This window comes from Melopsittacus undulatus, chromosome 1, assembly GCF_012275295.1.
Source record: "Melopsittacus undulatus isolate bMelUnd1 chromosome 1, bMelUnd1.mat.Z, whole genome shotgun sequence".
Lineage (NCBI taxonomy): Eukaryota > Metazoa > Chordata > Aves > Psittaciformes > Psittaculidae > Melopsittacus > Melopsittacus undulatus.
Genome location: NC_047527.1, coordinates 77427941 through 77447136, shown reverse-complemented (window position 1 = coordinate 77447136; position 19196 = coordinate 77427941). Strand labels below are relative to the sequence as shown.

The following is a 19196-nucleotide window of genomic DNA, read 5'->3' as shown; positions in this document are numbered from 1 at the left end:
CAACCCTGCTCCTGTAAGACAAAGACAGACATCTGTTTTCCACTCCAAAGAATGACACTATCATACCCTGTGATGACCACTTACAGAAAACCAGTAGTCTCTTCCCAGGGTATGTGAATGGCTCACAGTTAGATAGAGAGAGTTTCTGTGTTATTCTCCATCTCAACTCCTTCATTCTTTTGCTCTTTGTATTCCTCCAGTATGACTATTCTCTAAGATTATCAGTAAATCAAAACAGAAAAAGAACAGCCTGTTTTGAGTTGGAATTCAAAGAGGGGAATTTTTGTCCAATTTCTTCTCCAATTCTTTGTCTTCACAGGAAGGAACCTTTTTTTTTTTTTTTTTTTTTGGTAGTGTTGAGGTGGGAGATCTGTTGCTGACTTTTTCCCTGTGGCCTCAAATTATTTTTGATTCTTGTCAAGTTACGTGTCCCAAGCCTCCCACTAACAAAAATGTCCACCTCTTTGTGCAGGAACTGGTAAGCTGTTCTGACAGTTGTTCTGACTAGGAAGCAGCCAGCTCAGGAGGGTGGTCAAAATATCACAGCAACCAGAACCACCTCCACACCTCACTTAGAGCTGTGAGAGAAAACACTGACAGATCATCTTTACATGGTGACTCTAAGAGCCTGGCATTTTATGCCAGGACATCATCTCTATGTTTCTATAAATTTCACTGACTTCAGAATGCCTCTGGTATTTAAAATTCTTTAATGGTTTTAGAGTCAGCCTTCATATCTGAACATCTCTGTTGTGTGTTCTTTTGATAGGTCCATTCAACTCCAATAAATAAGCATAAGTCTATGAATCTAGATTTAATTTGGTTTACTCTTCAGTATGAGGAGGAAAAAAAAAGATAATACAGTAAGTAGAATATCATTCTTTAGCTGGTAAACTCTTTAGGAACAAAAAGTGATTCTCATGTAACACTGCACTTTATTTCTTAGCAGAATTGGAATCTGAATGTTAATCTCTGAATAAAAAGCAATTTCAGTATGACAATTTTGCCATCAACACATCAACTTGAAATGAATTTGTACAATTATAAACCTCTGAAGAGATTCACAAAGTCAGGAAAAGAAGACAAACCTTTATCTTGCTTTGACTTCTGAGTTATGCCTTTGAGAGTGTGGGCTGTACTCAGCCTACATTTACTGGCAGAATTAGCTAGATGATCAAGTGCTTAACACATGCAGACAGAAATTGTCAGCTAAAAAAGATGGGTGTAAAGAAATAGTTCATTTCCTTCAAATGAACAGCATTCCCATTTTCCAGTGCCCAAGGTAAGTAGTGTGCTAACAAGGCATAGGGGATGAGAATGAGAACAGGAGCAGAAAGCCAAGTTTTGCATGAAATGCAAACTGGTAGTGGATGCCTCTTAGGGGCTTTGTTGAGAGTGAGCAAGTTAAGTGCTTGCAACTTCCCCATGCCTCCCATGATCTTCCACCTCATATTTCCAGGACAAGGAGAAGGAAGGCTGCCACTTCTGCTGAGCTAAGATTTTGGTATGAGAGGTGAGTCAGGAGTCCCTTATGGGAGACAGCAAGGTCCTGCTGATTAGCTGATGGATGTCAGCTGGCAGCCAGCACCAGAGCTAACTCAGTGTCAAAACAAGTTCCTGCAAACTGAGAGGAGCAGTATTTTTCTTAAAGTTATGTGATGCCTGTATGAAAAAAGAAAGTAGAAGAATGGTAAACAGAGTGTTTACCTTCTCCAAGATCTCTTCAAATGTATTTCATTTTCACAACTGGAAAGCACAATTGAAGGCAGTAGTTCTCAGTAGTAGTTTTATACTGAGAAGCTCTGTAACATCTAGTGTCTCCTTAATCTACCACATATGCTGCAGGAAGAAAATTGGTTACCTGCTCTATTGGCAGCCAACTTCTCACTCACTTCGCAATTTGTTTTTTTTTTTCCTAGAGCTAGAGAAATTGTTTGAACTATGGGGAAATAGATTGGCCCTGGAAGGGAGGCAGTGTAGTGCAAGACAATCAGGGCAACAGAACGTCTCCCTGCTGCCTCATTTAGCTTCAAGGGCATGCTGCTGGTTCCCAAGCTCATGAGGAGTGCTTCTGTCAGGAGGCAGAGAGAAGATAAAAGGCATGCACCAGAGCTGTGTCCAACCATGGGCCATTTCTTGTTGCTCTCTAGCTGGCCAAATGCAGAGAGTTACAGCTGATCAGTTCTCTGAGTATTCATTCTCATATTGCTCCCTCCCTCACCCTGTGCAGCTGTTGCTTATGCTTCTTATTCTAATTCATTTTTTAAAAGGAAAAAAAAAATCTCTATATCAAGTCTAAGCATCTCTTTCTGAGAAAGTTTCTTTGCTTAACCTTTTAACTAAACAGATTTCCTTTTAATGGTATTTGATTTCTGGTTGAAGTTCTAGACTTTAGATGGTATATTCTGGTCTTTAGATCATATATTTGGTTTGACATGCGGCCTTTTAAAAGTGCTTCTTTGAACCAATTCCACTTACTGGAGAACTGGCTATTTACCTGTATCTCAGTACAAAATCCCAAGAAGTACTGTGACATCTAGCTGGGGCTTTGGAAGTTCATTTAGCAATAGCAGGTTTGTAGCCAGGGCGGAAATTTGTAATTGAGTTCTTGTTTGCAGTTGGTGAATAGAATAATGAAAGGACAAGCTAAACACTTGATTAAAGACCAAAAAAAAAAAAAAAAAGAGAAAAGAGAGACTAGTTAAAAACTCAAAACCATTTAGAAACACAAAGAAATGAAGTCACTGGAGGCAGGAACTTTGTCCTAGTTTAAGCCCAGCCAGTAACTCAGAACCATGCAGCCACTCTCTCACTCCCCCTGCTTTTCCCCACCCTGCTCCCAGAGGGATGAGGAGGAGAATCAAATAAATGTACACACTTTAGCTGAAATAAGGACACATCAATGGAAGCTGGGAATGCCCTTCTGTTCAGTGTCTCTGTCTAACAAAAACATGGCACATGTGGCTTTTCCCAGTGCTAACAGGACTGTTTTGGTATTTCCTTCAGATTCTCTGCAGATAGTGTGACTAATAGGTTTTCTATATTCATGATCCTTTTTAATGCAGTTTCTTTAGGAGTGGTTTCTCTTGCTGGTTTGGAGGTAAAAAGCTTATGGAGAGCTGTTTGTCCAAGCATGTCTCGTTATTAAAGTCTCTTTATTAACATGTGCAATGCAACACAGATGTGCTGTTATAATTATTAAAAGTATGCCAATTCACACAGCATTGTCATGACTAAATATCTGCAAACCAACATCTGCATTAATATTATAAATTCATTTTTAGATTAATGCATTCTAAGTAAGAAGAAACAGTCAACTGAATTAAGGTAAAAATTCATTTTTGAAGTAACTCGTTTAAATTCAGAACTTGCAGTAATGCTTTTTACAGTCTAGAAAAAGCATTGCAAGGCAGCTCAGTAGAAGTGGAAGGAGGGGTAGGAGGGGAAGGGTATGACTCTGTTGCCACTATTTGCTAGCTGAAAGTAATTTTCTTACTAGATGAAATAAATTCTGAAGCCTAAGTAAAGCATCATTAGCTGTGGAATATGCTGTACTTATGACTATACCTGGTCTCTATTTTCAACGTGTAGATAAATCAATCAGTGGCTAATATTTATAAAGTTCTAAAATATTTACCGGTTTGTAAATATGATTAAACCTGTTCTAAATGTCCTCTTACATGTGACAAAAAATGAGTGGCTGTACTAAGGGAGTTTCTTGTACAAAATATTTTTAGAGCACTTGGAGCAGTGCTTTAGACTAACATTCCCACTTCTTCTGCTGTGGGGGAGTATCTTCTGTAACTTGTTTTGCTGAGATATTCATGAAGGTTGGGAACCACCTTCCCAGCCCTCCGAGCAGTTCAAATGGCTGCCTTAGATAGAATACAGAAAGCAATTTTAAGGAAGAACAGAGAGTAATGGAGGAGAACTGAACACCATAATCATGAGAAAGCATAAGGAAGGGCTGCTCTTCTATTTATTTATGATCAAGAAAAATTCTGTCAAGATGCAGCTGTTACAGTATGTCTGTAACTGTATGCAAAAGTTAGCACACAAAGAGGAAGTGCTACTGTGGATAAATTAGAAACATTTTTCATTATTCTAGTATCAGTGGAAGTAAAAGTGTTAGTACAATAAGTTACCTCAGGATCGCTGTATTTCCATTAATAATACAGAAAATACAATTGAAAGTATTAACCCGATAGTGAATTCTTTAAACTGAGAGTTTTGAGCTTCTATAGAATACATATACATAACTGATTTAGAAAAAGGTGTTCAGATTTAAAAAAAATAAGGCCACCTTTTCCTATACATCTATGAAAATGAAGTGTTACATAGTCACAATTTGTAACAGAATAAAAATTCATTTTTTCTACACAAGCTTCATATTTGGGACAAATATTTGTCATTTTTGGTTCTGTACTTAATTCAGAGGGAGAGGTAATAATTTTTTCTAAGTCACACACACACAAAAGCAGCTGAATATTCTTACCACTTTTTTTTTTTTTCTCAATTGAGTCCAATTTAAAATCCCATCTATTTTTAAGCTACCATCTACAAATACTACATAACCCTACTTTTATGGTTCTGAGGTCAGCACAATACTGATTCATAGAGTAGTCACTTTGCCTGATGTTAATAATGAGTAAACAATGTCCACAGTAATAAATGTTTTCAGGGACAAGACTTACATTACAAGTCATTTTGGATCACAGCACATAATCCGTAAGAATATATAAGGTCAGTGAAACCTTTTTTTTTTTTTGTTAGCAAAGTATTCTTATCATTATCACGAGACCCTAGAGTCCAGAAACACAAGGCTGTAACAGGAGAGAAGGAATTAAGTCTTGTCATTGCATACCTGACTGTAAGCTCTACCAGTAAAGGCTCACCAAGAAAACAGAGGGACGGTGATGCTTCCTATGCTTTCTCTGTTAGCTTTACAGTTCATCATGTAAAAGATATTCATGTATAAGTGCACTATCCATCTTACCCAACCAACCATTAATTATGTCTGTCTTAACAATAGTATTGTCAAGATGTTCCAACTATTTGTATAGCTCAGATTTCCTATACTGCCAAGCATAACATATAAGTAATGGGGATAATTTCTCCACCTGAAGCATGTATGTTCTGTATGAAGTTCAAAGCTCAACATAAAATTGTGGCAAGCTTTATAGACTTTCAGAGGTTAATATGGCTCTGTCCTCTAAGTTTTTGTAATTAGCAAAAGGTAAGGCTAGCTGTGTGCATAGAAGATGCAGCTTCTCCACTGATACTGGCACAATCTTTCAAACCATTTCCATGACAGACACTTGGTGAACCTGAAAAGCTGTGCTTTATGGAAGACTGAGACATGCAGAGACACTGGAAAAATCAGTTCTGAAATGAAAAAGCAAATCCTTATTCCCAGATAAAGAGGTGTGGGTAATCTGGACCAATAAAATATCCCAAACAGGATAGTTGTGTTGTCCTTTGTTGTTTGTTTTGTAACAGGTCCTCAGAGGATTCCGATATTCCTCAAAAGCAACATGACTTTTTTTTGATAGCTGTAACATTAAGCCTGTCATGATTAGTGGCTCATGAATATTGGTCAAGAGTTTGCTTTTAATTCATCACCTGAGCTTACTGAGCACTGAGAAGCATATCAGCTTTTGGAAGTGTCTGTAATACCTGTTGTGATTTAGCCATTAGAAAATCAGCATAATTATTATTTTTTCTGGCAACATGATTGGTTTTGATTTTTTTTTTCATCCAGTTTGGAACACACTGATTAACTAATGTCCTCTGATAAAAATATTTCTGACCTACATTCTTAAAAATGGTTGCCCTATACCCTAGGTAATCAAGATCTTGCCAGTCTGCTTTTGGTATGGAAATAGTTTGATTTTGTTACTTTTTTGAAGCAACTTTCAGCTGCTGTATTGCCCATCCAAAGTGTCTTTACTGAGCACTTCTGGTATGTTTTAGAATTAGGTATTCTCAGGTGTTGGTAGTTAATGGACCACATAGTAGTTTTGACTGTAGCTCAGCTGGGAGACAGTGAGTTAAGTTCTAATTCCAGAGAAACATAGAACTGTTGGGAGCTGAGGTCTGCTGTCTCTCCAACAGCTCCCACAGTCATATGGGAGCTGTTTCACTCTTCACAATGTCAAAAGAAAAGGCGGAGAGCAGGCAAGAAGGAAAGATTTTCTAGCCTAGTTTTGTCTGCTTTGATTTCTGAAGCCTGACCTACAATTCTCTAATTGCTGGAAGTACGGGAAGTGTGAAAAGAAGATCTTGAGTGCTACAAGTCAAAATATCATATTGTAAGACAGATGTAAAATACTTCTTGCATGTGGGTGATGTGGGTTCAGGTTCTCTCCAACAAGGAAGATCTAACTTAAGCCTAGCTGGCTTTTCCATTGAATGTCCTATTTGACCAGTTAAGATGAATCACTCAAATTTGTGCCTCCTCTAGTGTTTTCTTTCTTTTCCTTTTTTGCATGGTATATGTTTATTATTCAATGAAATACTTGTTTGATTGTTTGTCTCTACTTTCAATAAATGGTTTAAATAAATACACTGTGAGAGGAATAAGCCCCAAGTTATTTTTAATTTTTTTGAGCTTGGCAGCTTTTATGTGCACCACTCTTTTTATTGGCTGGGGATTACACTTGTGGTGATGTCAAAATAAGAGCAATTGGATGGGACAAATAAATATTTTTCACCTACATATAACTTTCATGTATCAAAAACTTCACAGAATAATAACAGGCCTAACAAATTATCAGGAGAAACAATTATGGTTTACAAAAGACTTAGAATCTTTTCCTTATTTTTTTCATCAAGTCTGAAGTTAGTGAAGAAGGCTTGACTGGGATTTGTAATTGCTTCATTTTTTGTAAATTATTCCAGCTTTGAGAAAAAATGTTTGGTCACTCTCTAGTGTTCCCTCCTTCTGCTGCCATTACCCACTTCATGGCTTTTACTTTCTCTGTTAGGCAAAGTGTCCAGAAGTCAAAGGATTTAAGCAGGGCTGCTTAGTTCTGCTTGTAGGTTAGTGTCAGTTGCAGCTCTGGGAAACATCTCTTTCTGCTGCTAGTCTCTGTAATGATTACATTCAAAATGACTTATGTCATCATGTAACCAACTTTATATCAGACAGACATGCTTCAAAACAGGTACCAGGACTGGGCATGCTGGTTTGCAGTGACAAGCAAATAAGCAGAATAATATCTTAATAAATTTCTGCTTTCTGCCTTTCCATTTTATGATTGTTTTAGTCAAAATATATGTGTATCTTACCTTTGATAGGAAAATGCTATGTAAAATATCACCTGTTAACAATTTGTATCTTTGTGACTCACAGTGAAAACCTTCTTATTTATCAAAAGAAATGTAACATTATGAAAGAACTGAAAAATATGGTGTTAGTTTTGGCGTTTCCATAATTCAGAATTTTTCTTGCTGCGCTTTTAAAAATTTCTGTGACTTTAAAGGCTTGAAAGTAATATTTGTATGTGGCTTTCTGTTACTTCAGTTTATACATGCAACAGTGAGTGTATATTTGTTGATTTCTTCATAGGTATTTCATTGATCACAACACGGAAGAAGATAGGTATTTCACCATTGATGCTAATACTGGGACCATTAAGACTGCCAAGATCTTTGACAGAGAGGAGACACCTTGGTACAACATCACAGTATCTGCTTCTGAGATAGGTAAGTAACATATTTGGCACATAGTATTAAAAAAGCCAAAATACAATACAAAACAAAACCCCAAACAGAAACGAGAAGAATAATTTTCAGATTTTAAGAAACACAATCTTGAGATGTTATGGTTTTTTGAATATCATTGTGTTCTGATTGGGGTTTTAGCAATTTTGGATAAAAGAGCATTTTCTCTGTGTGTAGAAATTGCTTAATTCTACAGAACAAGAAAACAAACCTCCACGTGCCTATATAATTCTATCTCTGTAAATTTACTGTTTTTTCTGTATGTAGAAGGTTTTCTGTATGTAGAAGGTAGAAGGTTGACAGTTTACCCAGGAACAGTTCCAAGCATTCAGTGTCCTCAAATCAACAGCTTGTGATTTTGTATTTCATATTCCATATACCTTAGAAGAAAAGACTGTATAGTCTGAGAGATTCATCCTTCCTTCTTAGATCTGTTGTTAACCTATTTCAGCGAATAGGCATGTTAGCTATGTCAATATTAAGTTATATTTGACAGGTGCCTGGTAGTTGCTGATTATCAGGGTGTACCTCCGGCCTTTTAATAGGCAGGTTGACAAGTAAAGATACAATAAATACTTGCCTGTGCATTTGAAAGGCCTCAAAGTGATGAAATTCCATTGCCTAAGATAAGCCCTGCAACAGTCAAGAAATGTCTGACTGAGTACTCCCAGATAAATGTTTCGAGTTGAGGTAAGAACAATTTAAAGAACATTTCAGTTCACCTTTTTATTACAGGGTCTTTATTTTAACACAACCAAAGCTGTAAAGTTAAAAAATTCAACAATCCAAATGTAAGAGTCCCAACCTGGCTGAAAAGATACATTCCAGACAAGTATTCTTTATGATACTGTCTTCCAGTGGAAGAGAGTTTGATTAAAACTGTGAACTACTTTAAGTATATCCCTTTCTTTTTTCCTTTCTTCCTTTTTTTCCTTCCTGTGTGTAGTCCATCATTGCCAGATGACACAATACAGGTTTTACCTGTAACAGCTGCCACTGACGTTACTGAGCCCTCTATGTTTTATCTGTTTCATCTCCAGGTTAAAAGGGAAGCTGTTCTGCCACTATTTCACTAGCACATGCTGCAGAATTAACAGCACATACATATTTAATCAAGGCAGCATTATTTTTATTATTGTACCTGCTTTCACTACTAAATTGACATTTTAAATGAAGTAAAATTCTATTGTAGATAGTAAAATCTAGAGTTGTATGGTTAGCCCTTTAAAAAAGGTCTCCACTGGCACTTTACCATTCTTGGCAGTGTCTTCATATATAATATGTATTATTTCAGTGCATCATTAAATAAAAGATAATTTAAGCTTAATTATAAGCAGGTGCATAGTAGGTGTTAATTTCAAACACAATTTAATAACCACATTGGGACATACCGAAAAAAGGAGTAGTTGCTAGTTTTTTAGGAAAGCCATTCAGAAGTAATATTTTTTCAGAAATAAATCCTAATAGCAAGAAATTTAAATGTAGCTTTCTACACATTATTTATTTCACACGATCAGAGGAGTGGTAGTACATGTACTATGCTGAGAGAATAGTATGGATAATGGAGAAGGATTATGAAGGATTATAACTAAAAGAAACTAGAATTGTTAAGGAGGATGGAGTGCCTTTTTTTTTTGTTGGTTTGTTTTTTTCTAAACAGCCGGCTTAGAATTCTTCATTGCAGGTGCAACTTGTACATGAAAACAGAGATAGTTTCTTTTCCTCCCCTGCATTTCTTAGTGTTAAAGTTGGCTTTGGAAAGATAACGTACATTTATAATGTTAGTTTGAAAAAAAAATTGGTTATGAATAAAGGCAGAGACAGCATTGAAGATGCTGGAGGTGGGTGGATGGCAGGCAGCCTAAATGACAGGAAGCCTTTCCTTGTGTCTGATTCTTTGGCCATTTTCTTACCTGCAATAATTTGAATATTACAACACTGCTGTACTCTTCCAAATACATTGTGAAATCTGTAATTTGATCTACGGTAGAAGAAAAAGTGTATGGGATCTATGATGGAAGAAGGAGCATATGTTGTATATAGAACATCAAGGCCCAAACTCGTAAGTGCTATCTAGCCCATATCTCCAGCCTTTAATGACGTTCACTTTAAAGTCCGTAAGTAATTACAAAACTAAAGACTAGTTTTAGCTAAGACTAAATCTAAAAATTAGGTTGAAGGCTATTTTTACCAGATATTAACAAATTTTTACTAAAATGTTATTCAGCTGTGAGAGTGGTAGAACTCGAGTTTATCTGACATGGTAAGAAGGCATTTGTAGCTTCTGTCACCATTTGCTTAGCTAGGAACATAGCAGAATTTGCTATGTACTGCTTCAACAGTAAGATGTGTTTGGCTGAAATTATGTTATGGTTATAGTTAGTTTATTGAAGTGTTTTCCTGTCTTAAATTTACACTACACTTCACAAGCAGTATTCAGTTTCTCCTGATCATCCTTTGGACCTGTATTTAGACATGTGCTTGTTTTATGCAAAAGTAATTTAGAGTCAGTATCATATTTCTACCCTAAAATGTGTGATATCCTCATGTTTCAGCTTTATTATTTCTGAACCTTTCACAAGACATTTACTTTCACTTTTATGCTTTGTATTTTATACACTCTGCATTGATCAAATTTCCCCTCTGAAATCAGAGGGAGTTCTACCACTTTTCTCTGTGGGAGTAATGATGTAATGATCAGTGGGGCTTTTCTGTTTATGCAGCTACTTCATAATAGCACACCAGAATTCATTGCCATGAGAATGGGTGGGGGAATCCTCTGTCTTTTTAACATAGGTTGTTCTTTAACAGTAGCATACAGTGAGTAATAGTGGGATTTTGGTGTCCAGAACACATCACTAGAGCTATTGCTTTGATTGTTTCAGTACTGGTACTTCCTGAAAACTCCTTCTGGTATTAGGGAATAAGAAAAATTATAAAATACTGTATTTTATGTTGAAGGATCTACAGACTATGTTTAGGGCAGGAGGAAAGACTACAGCATTCATGGTAATAGGATTTTAAAATATGGTTTCACATAGAATTATTCACATTTCAATCACACTGTAATTCTGTGAAAAAGTTTATAAAAGAGTATTTGAAAGAGGAAGGAGATTGATAGAATTTGCTTGGATCTATTAAAGAGTTCTGACCAAGTTTTTAGGAAGAGCAATGGAAACAGGAAAACACAGAGCAAGTGCACAAAGTTTTGTAACAGATGGGAAGCTGAGGAAAGAAATGGAGTCATGGTGAATGGTTGCGCCTTTGGGAGTGGAAGAGGTTAGTGTTGAACTGTATCAAGGACTGGTGTAGGATCTGTCAACTCAAATTCTTTGTAATGATAGCACACAATGAGAGGAAGTGATTCAGATTCCTAAATAACCTCCCTAGCTGCTAAGAAGTAAGGAGGATGGAGAGAAACATGTAATAAAAAGACACATGAAAGTATGGGCTAGATAAATGAATGGCAAAGTGAGTATTGTTTGAAATGTCAGGCTCCAAGATTTGTGATCAGCAGGATGATGGAGGCTCATTACTACTGGAGTATCACCAGGGGTTGATACTTGATACAGTACTGTTTAATCTTTTCATTAATTACCTGGTTGATGATACAGAGCGCACTCTCAGCCAGTTGGAAAATGATACACAACTGGAGTTATGGCTGATATGCCAGAGGGTCATGCTGCCATCCCAAGGGATCTCAGCCAGCTAGAGAAATGGTTGAAGAGGAACCTTGTGAAGTTCAGCAATAGGAAATGCAGAGTCCAGCACCTAGAGAGGAAAACCCCCACACACTAGTACATGTGCACCAGCTAACTGGCCGGAGAGCAGCTTTTCAGAAAAAGATATGAAGATCCTGGTGGATGCCAGCTGGACATGAGCCAGCAGTGGCTTGTGGCAAAGGCAACGAACTGCATCCTGCAGTTGTGTGTAAGGAAGAGTGTTTCCAGCAGGTTGAGAGAGGTGATCCTTCCCCTCTGGGTAACACTGATGAGGCCACATGTGGAACTCTGGGTCCAGATTAGGGGTTCCCGGTAAAAGAGAGACATGGAACAACTGTCGCTGGACATGGAGTCCAGTGAAGGGGCATGAAATCATTAAGAACTGGAGTGTCTGTTGTATAACGAGAGGCTGAAAGAGCTGGGACTGTTCAGCCTGGAAATGAGAAGGCTCAGAAGGAGAGTAAAGAAGTATTGTGTGCAGTTCTGGTGTTGTCAACATAAAAAGGACATGGAACTGTTGGAACAAGTCCAGAGGAGGGCCACAGGGATGATCAGGGGGCTGGAGCACCTCCCATATGAAGGCAGGCTGAGAAAGTTGGAGCTGTTCAGCCTGGAGAAGAGAAGGCTGCATGGAGACCTCATAGCAGCCTTCCAGTATCTGGAGGGGGCCTATAGGGATGCTGGTGAGGGACTATTCATTAGGGACTGTAGTGATAGGACAAGGGGTAATGGGTTGAATCTTAAACAGCAGAGGTTTAGACTGGATATAAGGAAGAAATTCTTTTCTGTTAGAGTGGTGATGCACTGGGATGGGTTGGCCGGGGAGGTAGTGAATGCTCCATCCCTGGCAGTGTTCAAGACCATGTTGGATGAAGCCTTGGGTGATATGGTTTAATGTGAGGTGTCCCTGCCCATGGCGGGGGGGGTTGGAACTAGATGATCTTAGGCTTGTGGCAAAGGCTTGGTCCTTTCCAACCCTAACTTGTGGCAAAAGCTAAGGTCCTTTCCAACCCTAACTATTCTGATTCTATGATTAAAGATGAGCAAAGATGGACAAAGACTCATCTAAGTAGCATCTATTGAAATGACAGGAGGAAATATGCCCAAATTGAAATACAGAAAATTTAAATTAAACATAAGAAGAAAAACGTTTTTACTGTGGGATTGGTAAAAAAAATGGCACAGATCACCTAGAGAGGTTGTGAAGTCTCTGTTATTGAAGACACTCAAAACCCAACTGGACATGGCCCAGAGCAATTTACTAGTTGCACTAGTTGACACAGCTTTGAGCAGGGCATTTGAACTTGCTGATCTATGGAGGTGCCTTGTAACTTCAACAGTTCTGTGATTTTGTGATACTGGGAACTGTGTGTTGAATGTGGGGCAGAATAGTGATATGCACTCAAAGAAAATAGGTAGTTGTAAAATAATTGTAGGTGATATAATAAAGGTTTCTCTCTGACATACAGTAGTACTGATAACAAGAGCAAAAGCAACAATAACAACAAAACCCTAAATCATAGCCCCTGCAAGAAAAAGATGGCACTAAAATATAAATGGATGGACTTTGCCAGTTCCAAAGCCAATTTAAGTTAGTAAAATACATACATGCTTCAAAGTTTTCAAAGCAGTACTGCAAACAGAACAAATAATAGTATCCTTGAAGTCTTTGTCCTCAATAAGAAGGCATAAAAGCTTCAGGGAGTAAAACACTGATGATTGAAGGAATCAGAGAATGTCTTGGTTTGGGAATGAAAGTGAGGATCTTAGCTTTCAGTAGGCATGCTTACTTACAAATACAGTAAGGAAGGCTGTATCAGAAAAGTCCTTTTAGATATTAATTCTAACAACTGAACTGTGTTCAGTATCTGCTCAGTAGATGGCAAACCAGCTTCTAGGTACAGCTTTCAGGTGATGTTAACATCAAGAGATTACTGGATGCATAGAATCATAGAATCATAGAATAGTTAGGGTTGGAAAGGACCTTAAGATCATCTAGTTCCAACCCCCCTGCCATGGGCAGGGACACCTCACACTAAACCATGTCACCCAAGGCTTCATCCAACCTGGTTTTGAACACTGCCAGGGATGGAGCATTCACAACCTCCCTGAGCAACCCATTCCAGTACCTCACCACCCTAACAGTAAAGAATTTCTTCCTTATATCCAGTCTAAACAGTGAGTGTTTACTTTGATTACCTACTCCTGAGACATAATGTTACTAAGACACAGAGTAGATCTGATTTTTTTATAATGCACAGGCCTGAAATATGTTTCAGCACCCATTATCTTAAAATTGGAAATTTGCCAAACTGCTGCAAGAAATGTCTAATTAACAAAAACATGCTGCCAAAAGGACAAGTTTTTAGAGTGGAGACCGCAGATGAGTTGTACACCTGAAAAAGTTTGGAGAAAATGGGAAAAATAGAAAAATTTCAGCAAGAAAATATAATTTGCAAGTCTATAATTGTCTTCTGATTGTGGTGTTCTAAGCTAATGCTAATATTAATTGGGAATAAAGGTTTGTATATTATCTAAGTTGTCTTCATTTTCTGTTGACTTTTTTTGATCTCCTTTCAATTCTCATTTTATGGGGCTAATTGACTAAGTTCCAAAAGTGAACTAAAGCCATCAGGTGAACATAGACATTAGTTAAAAAGAGAATGTGAAAAATCTGAAGTGAACTTCTAAACCTTAGACTCTTTGACTAGTATCTGGGGTGAAAACAGAGAAGGATAATGTCAAAAGGAACTTTAGCATTCTCAAATATTCTTTCATTGAAAGGCTACCTTACTGATGGCTTTGAAGACAAATATGTGTCTAATTAACGTTTTTTGGAATTTTGAGGCCATTAAAGGTGTGACAAATCTAAGGCATTTTACAAATGACCCTTTTTGACAGAAGCATGATGGAGATTAATTAAGATCAAAATAACCAAGGCAAATGAGCTTTAGACTACTAATATTTTAGCATTTCTGTTTTTTCTTTTTCTTTCTTCCCATGAGTACACACTGGGACATACACTTTTAAAATGTCTGTCTCTAAGACCCCGTTCTTCCATCTTGTTGTATTTGTGAGATGACTTTACTGTTTTGTACTGATAGTTTAATTTAATTGGTGAAAGTAAAATCAAGTTTGACATCTAACCAATTGATATTGACACAGAATTCAGAAGGTGGATTTTATTTAATTACAAAAAAGTTTTAATATAGTTCTTTTAACAAAATAAAATTTTCTTAATAATTAGTAGTAAGAACAAGATAAGATGGATTTTTTCCCCATTTCATCATGGAAAATGTATTCTTCTTCAACGGATTCTATTTATTGAAATTTTTGAGGGTGTCATGGTTTGAGCATGTTTTGAGGGTGTTTTTGTTCAAGGTTTTTTCCAGCCAGGTGGAGGAGGGGAGGCCAGAAGGAAGGAGAGACAGGACACCTGACCCAGGCTAGTCAATGAGGTATTCCATGCCATAGCACGTGATGCCCAGGAGGCATACTGGGAAAGAGAAGACTGAAAGAGAGAGCTGGAGGAAAATGGAGGAGGGAGCACATGGTGCTCGGCCAGGCAGGGTGGAGTGAGTTATGGGTCGGTGGCTGGTGGGGTGTTGTATTCTTTTCACTTGCTGTTTGCTGTATCATTATTATTTGTAGTAGTAGTAAATGGCAGTAGGGGTTTTGTGTTATGCCTTATCAATTAAACCGTTCTTATCTCAATCCGTGGGGGCTACATTCTTTTGATTCTCCTTCCTAACTCTCCGGGAGTTGGGGGACTTGGTTTAAACCACGACATTTTTTGGCGCCCAACGTGGGGCCCAAGGGTTTGAGATAAGAACAGAGCTGAGCGGATTTATGGTCTCTTGTCACAATGCTGATTTATTGGCTCTTAGAGGTTTTTCTCTGGATCTCGCTGTTTCGGGATTTTACCGGGTACTTGGTGTATGGATTGGATGTGTTTGTGTTTGTGTCGGAGGCTTGTAATACGGTGGGGCTCCGGCAGCAGGGGGGGATGGACGTGGCCGTGGACTTGGACTTGTACCAGGCCGTCCCGCTGCTCTTCGCCGTCCTTGTCCTTATCCTCGTCGTCGTCTGCGTGGAGCTGTGTGAAGCCAGGAAAGAGCGGCCCCAGGAGCTGCCGGCAGCTGAGGCTGCCAGGGAGAGCGGCACGGGGAGCCAAACGGCTGTGGCAGAGCAGCGGGAGCAGGCGGGGGAGGAGCGGAGCAGGGCGGTAGCTGAGCAGCGGGATCAGGCAGCGGGGGAGGTGAGTCCCGCGGCCGTTCCCAACCCTCCGACGGCCGAGAGTGTCCCCCGGAAGTCGCCCGCCGACCCCCAGCAGGATGCAGGAGACTACGCAGCACTTCCCAGCAAGGCAGAGGAGGAACCGAGTCCCTCCGCCGTTCCGAACCCCGCAGTGTCCGAGAATATTCCCCGGAAGTCACCCGCTGAGCTCCAGCAGGATACAGGAGACCATGCAGCATTTCTCAGCAAGGCAGAGGAGGAACATCCGGACTCAGGAGAAGAGAAGCTGATAGTGGGAGAACTGGCAAGCAGGGCAGCCCCAGTGACAAGTGCAGCAGCAGCACCTGAGAGTTCTGACGGTTATGAATGGCTTTTGGGTGCCCTTGGGACCTGCCTGCTGATTGTGATAGGGGTCAACATGGTGGCACAGACACAGAGTGTGTTCTATCCACAATCATTTTGTCTGATCCCAAAAGTTAAGCAGAGTCAGGTTTGGGTCTTGTCTAGGGTTAGACAAGGATATAGGAGCACCAGGAGACTGTCCCCAAGGCTGGACAGTCATGGGTGGCAGGGCATGTGGGACAGTATGGCCAAGTATCTGATCCACTGGGTCCCTCCAGTGCTTTGGAAGCATTGGAAGTGGAAGGCAGCTGTATGGAGTCCCCAGCAGCAAGCTGTAGAACTGCTGAAGGGGACGGTGAATGATTTTGAGCCTGGTGGGCCCAGATACTTCAGGGTATCAGTCCAGAGATGCAACATAGAGATGTCTCATGATTGAGAGGTGGACTTAAGAGTGATGGTGTATTGAAAATGTGGGATCTGGGCATGACGTGAATGGTATGGAATAAGGGGTGGATAATGTCATGGTTTGAGCATGTTTTGAGGGTGTTTTTGTTAAAGGTTTTTTCCAGCCAGGTGGAGGAGGGGAGGCCGGAAGGAAGGAGAGACAGGGCACCTGACCCAGGCTAGTCAATGAGGTATTCCATACCATAGCACGTGATGCCCAGGAGGCATACTGGGAAAGAGAAGACTGAAAGAGAGAGCTGGAGGAAAATGGAGGAGGGAGCACATGGTGCTCGGCCAGGCCGGGTGGAGTGAGTTATGGGTCGGTGGCTGGTGGGGTGTTGTATTCTTTTCACTTGCTGTTTGCTGTATCATTATTATTTGTAGTAGTAAATGGCAGTAGGGGTTTTGTGTTATGCCTTAGCAATTAAACCGTTCTTATCTCAATCCATGGGGGCTACATTCTTTTGATTCTCCTTCCTAACTCTCCGGGAGTTGGGGGACTTGGTTTAAACCACGACAGAGGGTGAACTTAAAATTTTGAGTGTGAACTCTCACGGAAGTACAGATCATAGCACAAGACACTGTTACTTAAATATTGTTTTCTTACTGGTGTGTCACTGCTAAAGCAAGTATCTTTAATTACTTTGTGTGATGGCATAGAACCTTGTGAGGAGGGTGTACTCAAGCTTGGAAAAGTCTTCTATGTGCCTTTGCATTCATATTATCTTATTATTTTTGTATTTTAAGGGACTGAGAAAAAGAAGAAGGTTTTAATATTTTTTTATTAAATTTTACTCAATACTGTGATGGCACTTTCACATTTATTATAAGGTAATTGATCATTTCATAGCATACAGTGTAACAGTATGTGATAACTCCAACAGCTTTCTGTCACCAGTTCTAGAGTAACTTGCATTTTTATTGCTAGAGTATAACAGTGACTTAAGACTCATAACTTACTTTTCACTTTTTTTAAAATTATATTTCAAAACTGCTAATGAAACACAGCAAACAACCTTTAGTATCTTGCTACCTGAAAGTCTGCTGCTTAATATGGTTCTCATCTAATTATTGTTTAGATATATTTTTAAATTGAGGATGTATTGGAATAATATTTCAAAAGGCTTAATACCCCCTTATGTATTTTGCAGACAATCCTGAGCTAGTCAGCCATGTTCAAGTTGGTGTTAGGATCCTGGACATCAATGACAACCCTCCGGAGCTTGCCAGAGAGTATGATGTAGTCGTCTGTGAGAATGCAAAGCCTGGTCAGGTAACTCTCACAGTTGTCTTTCTCCCAGTGAGAAGAAAGAATTATTTTATATGTTAATGTCACATAAGTAAAAAGTTTGATTTGGGGAATACATCATAATTCTTTCTGATTTAATTTGTGTATTTTACATTTGATTCAGCTGTTATAACAGTATTAGGTTGAAGGGAGAAGATTTTGAAATTTCTTCAATGTCTTTTTCTTGTTGCTGAAAAAAATTACCAAAAATATCTTTCGTAAATATCTTAAGGTAAAGCTTCAGTCTTCTCAGATAAGTAATGGAATCTGACAAACCACTCTCCTGAACAAAATGGATGAAGCAGATTTAATATCTCTTATCTAAGTGCCACATGGTAGCATACAGCTCACTGAAATGGCTGGTTAACATGGCTGCCATTCTCATTTTTTTTGCATGTTGATTGACCTTGACCCTGCAGGATCATTATGGGAAAGATGTTGAAGTGGCTTTTCACAAATATGAGCATGGGGAGGGGCAGAACTGAGACTGGGAATGCGATAGCTGAATCACATTCCAGCCACTGATGTGCTGATTGATGCACTTCATTGCAGCTCATGGTTTGACAGTTTTAATAAGTGCCTTTGGTTTTTTTGCATAGATTGAATTTTTACCTAGTACTCTATGCTGTTTTTGTCTTTATACAGGTTTTAAGTTGCAGTTGTGAACTTGTATCTTTCCTGAGTAGTTTCTGTGGTTATGAAAACCATAAACCTTTAATAACCATCTTATATTAATCTAGCTTTTCCTACAATAAACAAACATTTAATAGCTGCTACTTCATGCAGCAAGGAATTTTAGTTTAATTGCATGTTTCAGGAGACCTATCTCCTTCTTTATTGTTTTTTTTTCTTTCTCTGTTTTCATTTTCCCATGCTGTCTTCAATCAAAGAGAGAGAGAGTAGCTGATCCCTATTTATTATCTCTGTGCTATTCATAAATCTTTAGCACATTGCCCCTCAGCCATTTCTTGTCCAGACTGAAAAGGCCTACTTGGACAAGCTGTGATAAAGTCCTATGCTTTTGATCATTCATCTTGTCATGCTTTAAAGTTCCTCCAGTTCCTCTCTCTTCACCTTAGTATGAGGAATCAAGATTCACAATGCAGCGGTCTATAATTCTTATCGTAGTTTATGCTTCATAGTATATGAACTCCACTTTTTTCTCTTCCTTTGCTGGCAATTTCTAACCGTTTTCTTTTTCACCACTAGTAAACATTGAATGCAAAAAACTATCTGCTATAACACCAATATCATTGGAAGTAATGGTCATCTTAGAGTTCATCATCATGTATGTGAAGTCAAGACTTTATGTTAATGTATAAAGAATTTCACCTGTCTTTGTATTACCTGGCTACCAAGTACTGAAAGGTCTTTAGTGCCAGCCCTTCCTTTTTTCCTCTTTGAACAGCTCAGTATCATAAATAGGTGGGCTGATTATT

The 19196-nt window shown here is 38.8% G+C and overlaps 1 protein-coding gene across 4 annotated transcripts in view; it reads left to right on the top strand.

Annotated features, from left to right (window-relative positions):
- CDH18 (cadherin 18) overlaps positions 1–19196 on the top strand; it is a 172401-nt gene that overhangs the window by 133556 nt on the left and 19649 nt on the right. For 3 of the 4 annotated variants that reach the window (XM_005153354.2, XM_031052838.2, XM_031052839.2), the window contains 2 exons: positions 7571–7707; positions 17621–17742. In XM_005153354.2, the coding sequence (XP_005153411.1) occupies positions 7571–7707; positions 17621–17742 (259 nt within the window). Of the gene's footprint in view, positions 1–7570; positions 7708–17620; positions 17755–19196 lie in introns of all 4 variants that reach the window. The other variant, XM_031052837.2, reaches the window with a different exon arrangement.